Consider the following 10,804-nt stretch of genomic DNA (forward strand, 5'->3'; position numbering starts at 1 on the left):
ACTTTTGACGTGTAGTTATTTCATGTTGTTTGTGATTAAAAATATTTGATGTTCAGTCCAAATCTTTTCAAAGTTAATATTAGAGAAGGAGCTTTTGAATTCAACCGTTTTTGGCGGACATGTTCTTTCTCACAGGTGTCAAACTCAAGGCACTGGGGCCACATCTGGCCCGCCACATCATTTGAAGTGGTCCGACATGTCATTTAAATTGGTCTGTTTTATCATTTCATGCGGTCCGTCACATTATTTAACGTGGTTCATCACATTATTTAAAGTGGTTCATCACATCATTTAATGTGGTCATCTACAATATTTAAAGTAGTCCGCCACATCATTTGATGTGGCCCGTTACATTAGCTAATGTAGTCCGCCATATCATTTAATATAGTCTGCCACAACATTTAAAGTGGTCTGCCACATCATTTATTTTGGTCCGTCACATCATTTAATGTGGTCTGGGATGTCATTTATCGTAGTCCGCCACTTAAATTAATGTGGCCCTCTGAGGGGAGTCATAATAGCAATGTGGCCCTCAATAAAAAAAACAGTTTGACACCCCCGTTCCGGTCTATCCTCCTTTTCTTCTCCTCCTCTTCATACGCCAAGTACTGATTGGTGATACCAGATATTTTGATTATAATTTTGGCCATTTTGTTACCCCAGTAAAAGACATGACAAATATTGGCTATTTATAACTTTTAATATGCATTTTCCGATTGGAACACATTACATTAGTTTTTATATAACACATTTTTGAATGAAAAAGCTCTCTGTTCTGCCACCTGATGGTTGTAGGGGAGTGTGCATGTCACATGTCTTAGGTGAGGGACCAGAAAAAGAGCAGCTCAAAGTCATTTACGAAAAAGACGGATTTTTTTCGCCCAAAAGCGGGTCACCCAGGCCCCCCTGTGGAGCCAGGCTTGGAGGTAAGGCTCAATGGCAAGCGCCTGGCCCCATGAAGAGGAAACGAGGGTCCCCCCCCTCCAATGGGCTCACTACTCAAAAGGCAGGGTCCTCGGAGGTCTGATCCTGGACTACAGAAGCTAGCTCTTGGGACGTGGAACGTCAACTCGCTGGGGGGTAAGGAGCTTGAGTGCCAGGTGGAGAAGTTCCGGCTGAATCTAGTCAAACCTAATTCAACGCACAGCAAGGGGTCTGGAACCGGTCCTCTCGAGAGGGGCTGGACTCTCTTCCACACAAATAGCGAGAGGGAACGGGCGAGGGTGGCAATACTTGTTGCTTGAAAACCGAGCATGAGGGTAATGGGGAGTCAACTATGCCACCAATAAGCCTTTTAAAATATCTAAAAAACACAAACAATATTTTATACACAATTAGTGACACACTAAATTATAACATGTTTAAAATACACTATTTCGTATATTTTAAGTCCTTTAACAGCAATTTAGTATCTGGGCGCATTGATGCAATCTCACGCTACTTTCATCAACAACAGCATCGAGAGAGTTGTGTGTTTGCTGCCACTAATCATGGCAGAGAGACCACGACTACTTTGGAACAAAAGAGGATCTAGAACCTAGTCTCTGTTCAAATGTTTTACCAAGAACTAAGCAAATAAATAGTTTTTCTCTGTGTATGTTTGTATGTGTCTTATCTGTCTTCTGGGAGACAAACTAAGTATTTAAACATGTTTTCTCCTGTGTATGTTCTCCTTGGATATTTCATCAAGAATGTCTTTGACGGCGAAATGAACGACTGAAAGGGTTTTCTCCAGGGTGTATGACGAATGTGTTCAGTCAAAATGTGTCGATAAAAAAGCGTTCGCTATGAATCGGAGGAGTACATTTACAACACGTCATGCTACCTTGAGAATAACGTATACAGCAAACAGATGTGTGTTCTTTTTATCCCACGTGTTTCATTTTGTGTCGAGTCAAATTGAGTTTGTTGGAAAAGCTTTTTCTACAAAATGAGCAACTGAAGGGTTTTTCTCCAGTGTGCGTTCTCATGTGTTGAGTTAAATTTCCACTGTGAGAAAAGCTTTTACAGCAAACTGAACAACTAAATGGTCTTTCTCCTGTGTGTGTTCTCATGTGTACATGCAATACTCTCTTTTGAGAAAAGCTTTTACTGCAAACTGAACAAATAAATAGTTTTTCTCCTGTGTGTGTTCTCATATGTTGAGTCAAACTGCTCTTGTGAGAAAAGTTGTTACCACAAACTGAACAATCAAAAGGTCTTTCTCCTGTGTGTGTTCTCATATGTTGAGTCAAACTGCTATTTTGTGAAAAGTTTTTACCACAAACTGAACAATTGAATTGTTTTTCTCCTGTGTGGGTACTCATATGTTGAGTCAAATGGCACCGTTGGGTAAAACTTTTACCGCATACTGAGCAATCAAATGGTCTTTCACCTGTGTGCGTTCTCATGTGTTTAGCCAAACTACTATTTAGAGAAAAGCTTTTGCCGCAAACTGGACAAATGCGTTGTTTTTCTCCTGCGTGTGATCTGATGTGTTGAGTCAAACCACTCTTGTGAGAAAAGCTTTTACCACAAAGTGAACAATCAAACGGTCTTTCTCCTGTGTGCGTTCTCATGTGTTGAGTCAAACTGCTGTTTTTAGAAAAGCCCTTACCGCAAACCGTACAATTATATGGTTTTTCGCCTGTGTGTGTTCTCGTGTGTTGAGTCAAACTGCTCTTGTGTGAAAAGCTTTTACCGCAGACTGAACAATCAAATGGTCTTTCTCCCGTGTGTGTTCTCAGATGTTCTGTCAGACTGCTCTTGTGACAAAAGCTTTTACCACAATCTGAACAATCAAAAGTTTTTTCTCCAATGTGTGTTCTCATGTCTTCAGTCAAACTGCTCTTTTTAGAACATTTTGTACCAGAAACTAAACAGCTCAAAGTTGTTTTACATGTCTTCTTTTTAAAGCAGTCAGTTTTGTTGTCAGTGTGAGTCCTCATATCACCGTCACAGTCTGTATCGCTACTCAAAGTTACTTCAACCTCGTCTTCAGCCTCACTATCTGATAGTGAAGCTAAGAAGTTGTCCACTTGTGGTTTCTCTTCATCCTCCTCAGTCTTCACGAAGACAACAGTCAGTGGCAACTTGGTGGTGTCACCTTCCTCTGACCACTGAAGACACTCTCCCTCCTGAGCGATGCAGAGTTCCTCCTCTTCCTTTTTAATGTGAAGTAGCTGTGGAGTCTCCTGCTTCAAAGTGGAACTTCCTCCCTGCAGCTGAGGCGGAAGTCCTTCAGGATGACCAATCAGCTGCTGGACGTCTGAGGAACACAAACAAGTTCAATGTGTTAAATTACGATGTATAATATTTATGTTGTTCATAGGGATGGTTCATAGGCGATTGTATGGTTTTGATTCATTTCAGGTTGATCAAGGTGATCAGCTGTTAGCGTACATTAACTTGATCCAACATGGCAAAAATATCTGTTACAAGATAGTAGTAAATAGTAGGGATGCAACAGTACATGATGTAATCCTGCGTGGGACAATCCGCCTTTATGGACCGGGGTCCTGTATGTTTGTCTACGAGTGTGTTTGTGTACGTCTGTGTGTGTTTGTGTACGTGTGTGCGCGTGAGTGTGACTGTCCATCCATCATGGCGAAAGTCAGGCTCCTCACAACATAATTGTCCAATCACTGATGTGCCTCTTCCCCCTCACATAGCTGGAAGTGGAGCCCAGAAGAACAAAAATAAAGACATTTGGCCAACATTAGCATAGAAGTTGAAACACAACTTTAAAGGGGAACATTATCACAATTTCAGAAGGGTTAAAACCATTAAAAATCAGTTTCCAGTGGCTTATTTTATTTTTCAAAGTTATTTTCAAAATTTTACCCATCACGCAATATCCCTAAAAAAAGCTTCAAAGTGCCTGATTTTAACCATCGTTATAAACACCCGTCCATTTTCCTGTGATGTCACACAGTGATGCCAATACAAACAAACATGGCGGAAAGAACAGCAAGCTATAGCGACATTAGCTCGGATTCAGACTCGGATTTCAGCGGCTTAAGCGAAATTGAAGAAGAAACTGAAGCTATTGAGCCATATCGGTTTGAACCGTATGCAAGCGAAACCGACGAAAACGACACGACAGCCAGCGACACGGGAGAAAGCGAGGACGAATTCGGCGATCGCCTTCTAACCAACGATTGGTATGTGTTTGTTTTTAAGTGCTGTAATGTTTTTAAGCTAAATTATTGGTAAACACAGTTTATGTATAATAATTTACGTAAAACCGCGAGTAATGAATAAAGTTTTCATCAATTAATATATTCTGTAGAAATACCCTCATCCGCTCTCTTTTCCTGAAAGCTGATCTGTCCAGTTTTGGAGTTGATGTCAGCAGGCCAGGGAAGTTAGGGTCGATATTCTTCTTTTGATCATCTTCGGTGGCTTAAGGGACGGTGTGAGCCAAGACATCCAGGGGGTTTAGCTCGCTCGTCTGCGGGAACAAACTGCCGCCATTGCTTGCCGTGCTACGAGATACCTTTGTCCCTGAATTGCTCACACACTCCGGCAGATTCAATGGGGGTCTGGCGGCAGATTTCTTTGACTTTATCGTTGGAAATGCATCTGCTTTGAGTGTCGCAGGATATCCACACATTCTTGCCATCTCTGTCGTAGCATAGCTTTCGTCGGTAAAGTGTGCGGAACAAACGTCCAATTTCTTGCCACTTTCGCATCTTTGGGCCACTGGTGCAACTTGAATCCGTCCCTGTTCGTGTTGTTACACCCTCCGACAACACACCGACGAGGCATGATGTCTCCAAGGTACGGAAAACAGTCGAAAAAAACGGAAAATAACAGAGCTGATTTGACTCGGTGTTTGAGAAAATGGCGGATTGCTTCCCGATGTGACGTCACGTTGTGACGTCATCGCTCCGAGAGCGAATAATAGAAAGGCGTTTAATTCGCCAAAATTCACCCATTTAGAGTTCGGAAATCGGTTAAAAAAATATATGGTCTTTTTTCTGCAACATCAAGGTATATATTGACGCTTACCTAGGTCTGGTGATAATGTTCCCCTTTAAGCCAGATAAAACACGAAGACTAAAACACTGAAACATAAGAACAACAAGACTTGCAAAATAATGGCTTTTCGAACAATGTGTCTATTTATTTTAGCTATGTTTAAAAAGCTTTTTAAGCACATTTCACAATACTGCGATAATAATGATAGCAGTGATCATTTTGGTCACAATAAGCGTGATATGAAGTTCTCATATCGTTACATACCTGCTGTATAAATACACACAACATTTCAATAAGTCTTCTACACCTGGAAGAAAGATGGACATATTTTACATTTGCAACGGTAGACAACAAGACACATCGTAAACCGTGTGGCTCAATTTTCCCTGGTTCAAATACAACCAACTTGAAAAGCCACCTGAAGGCTAATCATCGTGACATCTACGCTACAGGAAGTAAGCCTAAACTAATATTTCCAAATGACTCATACTTTACTGAATTAAAGTTACTATTAAGGATCGTAGAGAAGGAGCAAGACTGTTTACTCAACCACTACTTTTGTAGTACCCATAGACTAGCTTGCCCGCCAATCTAGAAGAAAACTAGTTTGCTTCATTATGACCTTTTTATTCATATATCATTCAACGTTATTTTTTTAAAATGCTTAATTTTAGCTGAAATAATAACACATAATAAGATTAGTGTGAAAGTTTCTATTTGAAATATGAATGGTCTAACTAAAACTAAATAAATTTAGAGGACTAAAATATGACTAAAACACATGTTTGTCAAAAGACTATGATCAAAACTAAATTAAAAACTGATGTCAAAATAAACACTGCTCTGAACGTTGATAGCTAACATTGTATATTCATTTTAACTACTACTTCGCTGGCCAACATGGCCACCGAACACAACTAGACATGTTTCTCTACTGCCAGTTGCATCACATTTGAGAGATGACATCAGATGCGTAAATGGGACAGTATTGACAGTCAAAGTTGCATCATATGTGAGAGAGGACATCAAATGCGTAAATGGGACAGTATTGACAGTCAAAGTTGCATCACATGTGAGAGATGACATCAGATGTGTAAGTTGGACCGTATTGACAGTCAATATTGCATCATATATGAAAGATGACATCAGATGTGTAAGTGGGACAGTATTGACAGTCAAAGTTGCATCATATATGAGAGATGATGTTAGATATGTAAGTGGGACAGTATTGACAGTCAAAGTTGCATTATATGTGTGCGAGGACATCAGGTGTGGAAGTGGGACAGTATTGACATTCAAAGGTGTATCATATGTGAGAGATGACATCAGATGTGTAAATGGGACAGTATTGACAGTCAAAGTTGCATCATATGTGAGAGAGGACATCAAATGCGTAAATGGGACAGTATTGACAGTCAAAGTTGCAACATATGTGAGAGAGGACATCAAATGCGTAAATGGGACAGTATTGACAGTCAAAGTTGAATCACATGTGAGAGAGGACATTAGGTGTGTAAGTGGGACAGTATTGACATTCAAAGGTGCATCACATGTGAGAGAGGACATTAGATGTGTAAGTGGGACAGTATTGACAGGCAAAGTTGCATCGGATGTGAGAGATGACATTAGGTGTGTAAGTGGGACAGTATTGACAGTCATATGTGCATCATATGTGAGAGAGGACATCAGGTGTGGAAGTGGGACAGTATTGACAGTCAAAGTTGCATCACATTTGAGAGATGACAACAGATGTGTAAATGGGACAGTATTGACAGCTCATGTTGCATCATATATGAGAGATGATGTTAGATATGTAAGTGGGACAGTATTGACAGTCAAAGTTGCATCACATGTGAGAGAGGACATTAGGTGTGTAAGTGGGACAGTATTGACAATCATATGTGCATCATATGTGAGAGAGGACATCAGGTGTGGAAGTGGAACAGTATTGACAGGCAAAGTTGCATCAGATGTGAGAGATGACATTAGGTGTGTAAGTGGGACAGTATTGATAGTCAAAGGTGCATCACATGTGAGAGAGGACATTAGATGTGTAAGTGGGACAGTATTGGCAGTCAAAGGTGCATCATATGTGAGAGATATCAGATGTGTAAGTGGGACAGTATTGACAGTCAAAGTTGCATTACATTTGAGAGATGACAACAGATGCGTAAGTGGGTCAGTCAAAGTTGCTAAGAATGAAAGGTTAATAATTGAAGGTTAAGAATGAAAGGTAAATAATTGAAGGTTAAGAATGAAAGGTTAAGAGTTAAAGGTTAATAATGAAAGGTTTATAGAAGATTTCATAGGAACGGCTTGGGGTCATTGTTGACTCCACTTGAGGAAGAGTGGTGCAGTGATAAAAAAACTGCGATTTCTTGAAATTAATGAAAAAAAAAAAATGAAAAAAAAAAAATGTCCCAAACATGTTTTATGAGGAATACCTGCTTTTTCCGCATGTTGTTATGTTACAGCCTTATTTAATCACGCCTTATGAATTAGGAAATAAAACGTTGTTAATTTGGTACAAAGACATCCTGGATGAAAACCAACGCTTCCCATTCAACTTGTACATTAAAACAAATAAAACACTTTTCACATTGTCACTTTGCGGTATTGTGTGTAGAATTTTGAGGATAAAAATGAATGTATTCCATTGTGGAATAAAGCTGTAACATAACAACATGTGGAAACTGAAGCGCTGTGAATATTTGTCGGATTGCACAGAACATGCTAATAGGGCAGGGCCGACATCCGGGCAACTGAGCTACATACGGGTTCTTCGAGCCATAGCAATCTGACTGGCGTTGAAAACAAACCGTCGCCATTAAACCCGTCATTCTGCCTCCAAAATGCCAAAAAACTGTGTTGTTTTTGGTTGTGCAAACCACAACTGGAAACAGGGAAAACAAAGGTCGTATTTTGTTCTGCCAAAGCGTGCTAAAAGCCCACAGAGACGAGACAAATGGCTCGCAGCTTTACACCGGGAAAACGAGGACGGTTCTCACTGGAGTCCCCCAAAATCCCGGGTCGTGTGTTCGGATCACTTCGTTTCTGGTAAATATAAGGAACAAAAATCCACCTTCTTAACCACAACTTGGCTATACCGTCCATGCTAATGTTGAACCCGTTGAATTTTTACTGAATAACGTTCGACAGCTGAAGTTGTTGTTGTTGCACAACAATAACATACGGTATAAAGGCTATTTTCCAAAACCGGTTTCATTTAAATTTGCACTTAACGGTTGGGTTTTTAAAAACCAATAAACCCTATAATTTTCATGTTGCCATTTAATCAACTTTTCAAGACAGTCGTAAAATGCTGTCTGCAAGTCTCCTTTGTTGTAATCAAACATTACTTGCAGTTGTAGCCCTCAAATCTCTCAATATTTTTTCATTTTTTTCCCTCTCAGGACGACCTGTAAAGAATCCCATGCACCCTGTTTATGCACCATCCATCTTACCTCACCTGCCACAGAGTGGAAAGAAGGCATCCCATAGGATGGACAGTTACGAGCGACATCAACTGACAACTTCAAAGCGTGAATCGGCAGCAGAGAACTCAAAAAGTACAAAGAAACACTGTGGGAAACGACTACCTTTCAGTGATCTAACGGAAAGGACAAATGACTGTGAAAACATTGAGCCTGCTGCAAAAACGCCTGTAATTTTAAATAAATAATTCAGTTAAAAAAAGGAACAGTAATTCAGCAAATAATAAATCATAATACTGAACTGAATTTGAATGAGCTCTCTACAGATATAATAAATATACAGATACTGGTAGCCACCGTGTCATCCTTATTATCATTTATCAACATACCTTGGGATTTAACAATTTTTATGTGATTTATTCGTTAAATAACAACCGAAGCTAACAACCGACCTGGTGCGCTTGTGAGGTAGATATAAAGATTTCCAAATTCCATGTCCGGCCATTGTGTAGGATTATCAATCCACGCATCTGCTGGAAGGCGGTAAGGGCAGTCGTTTAATCCAACTACAGAACATTTTAACTCGTATCTTAACCTAGCCTCACTGGAAAGACTATTTACATAATCATACGCCATTTAGAACAGTTTAAAATGCCGTGAAACCTCGTTAAATGCATTTTCTGTCAATGCTGTGTTCGCTGTGAGCTGGTTTGTTTTCAACGAATTCAATATGGCGACCGGTTGCTAGGGGATTGGCAGGCGGAAGTGACGTAGGTCCGCCCTCGCCTATATTTATTGTGATATACATTTTGTCCACACGCCACATCACTAATTGTATTTACAAATGTTTGTACAGCATTTTTCCTCCATGATTGTGTTTTCAACAAAGTGTTAGGAATAAAAAGCGAGGTAGGACTGTAGTGAGTCCGAACTTGTCAAGGAAGTCACTCTACATCTGAACAATGGAAGGTTTGGCTTTTTGCAATGTTTTTTTCTGAAAATACATATTTACCGTCTAATATTCAACGATACAAAAATATATTTTGATTTGTAAAAACGGATCAAACTTTTGCATTCTTTCATCTCCTCTGATGTGAACTCCACTGCCTTCTTCAAGCTAACAATCATGGCGGCTCTTTCTTTACATTCTTCAACAAGGTCGGCTCATTTCTCATGAATACTCATTTCGGGGCTCACGATAGTTTTCAAGTCACTCACCTTCATCTTTCGTCTTTATCTCCGTTGGTGATTTGCTGGAAGTTGATTCTCTTTCATGTTCTCTTTTAGCGGACGTCGCCATCTTAGCATAGCAGTAGTCGTCCATCTTCTATCACGTCTTCAATCTTCACTTCACATAACACTCCATCGCTCCAACCCTTGTTTTGTGGGCTTAAGAAAAAAATAAATGTTTGAGAATCTAAATCGCTTTTAGGTGGTAAATTTGGAATCTTTTTCGGCAAACCTCAGTCCGCCATCTTCCTCGCCACCAATGTCTCTGAGTTGCTCGATTCGGGTGCGCATGCGCCGAAATTCAACTACTTCCGGTCCAAACACTTTTTATTTTATTTTATTTTATTTGTTTTATTATTATTATTCTGTTGATAATTGTTGTTTTTGTAATGTTTATTGTGTCCTTCATGTTTTCGTGACAGAAATGTGTTTCATTCGGACATCGTCTGTGGAAACTATAACTTCCGGTCTGGTAGAGTGCCCTGAACACAGTGAACCTTCCTCACTTGTCTGCAGGCCCGGCCCTAACCAATCTGGCGCCCTAGGCAAGATTTTAGGTGGCGCCCCCCCCCCCCCCCCCCCCCACATCGGCAGGGAAGTGTATATACTCACAAGAACCCGAATAGCTTTGTCCTTGACCTTTTTTTTATTTACAACTATACCTAATATATAAAGGGGTGGAAAAGTGACTATTACCTGCAGGGCAAACATTAGCTAACCAGAAGGCAATAACAACGTAAACAAAAAACACCTGCTTAAAAGATCTAATACAAATGTCCCTGAGGAATGTAAGGTGGGAGTACTGTAATTACCTAACGTTACATTATTATTTTCCATAACAATTTAGCCCCCTCCACAATATTAACCCGACGTTAAAACAGAACTAGCTATTTATTGATTAGCAATTGCCGAATCATGTAGCATTAGCTTAATGCTAAAAAGCCAGGTTACTATCACATTGTGTAACAGACAAATAATTTCATGTAGGCTCACGTTACCTACCTGCTACTTCTGTCTTTTCTCGTTTCTACCCCTCTTCTTTTCTCTTTTTTCTTCCTTGGGCACCTGACAGTTTTGGCCGTTTTGACATCTTGTGTTGATTTTTTGATGTGGTGACGTCCAAAAAGAGTCATGATACGGGAAGGGAGGGGGCGCACCGTACTATTTATAAATAATAG

At 40.0% G+C, this 10,804-nt stretch overlaps 1 protein-coding gene across 1 annotated transcript; it reads right to left on the minus strand.

Annotated features, from left to right (window-relative positions):
• Window positions 1-751: 751 nt before the first annotated feature.
• LOC133619239 (uncharacterized) lies at window positions 752-9,907 on the minus strand. Its single transcript, XM_061980180.2, has 3 exons — window positions 9,859-9,907; window positions 9,615-9,785; window positions 752-3,247 (listed from the first exon to the last, which is right to left on the minus strand). Exons 2-3 carry the CDS (start codon window positions 9,718-9,720, stop codon window positions 1,866-1,868), a joined length of 1,488 nt encoding a protein of 495 aa, XP_061836164.2. The 5' UTR covers window positions 9,721-9,785; window positions 9,859-9,907; the 3' UTR covers window positions 752-1,865.
• Between the last annotated feature and the right edge of the window lie 897 nt (window positions 9,908-10,804).

Source organism: Nerophis lumbriciformis, linkage group LG20 (genome assembly GCF_033978685.3).
Source record: "Nerophis lumbriciformis linkage group LG20, RoL_Nlum_v2.1, whole genome shotgun sequence".
NCBI classification, from domain to species: domain Eukaryota; kingdom Metazoa; phylum Chordata; class Actinopteri; order Syngnathiformes; family Syngnathidae; genus Nerophis; species Nerophis lumbriciformis.

Bases quoted from the DNA above. Each gene is read 5' to 3' on its own strand.
- LOC133619239 (XM_061980180.2), bottom strand. From the start codon at position 9,720: ATGGACGACTACTGCTATGCTAAGATGGCGACGTCCGCTAAAAGAGAA. The intron at 3,248-9,614 runs GTGAGTGACTTG...TGTGTTCCTCAG, and splicing joins GATAAAGACGAAAGATGAAG to ACGTCCAGCAGCTGATTGGT.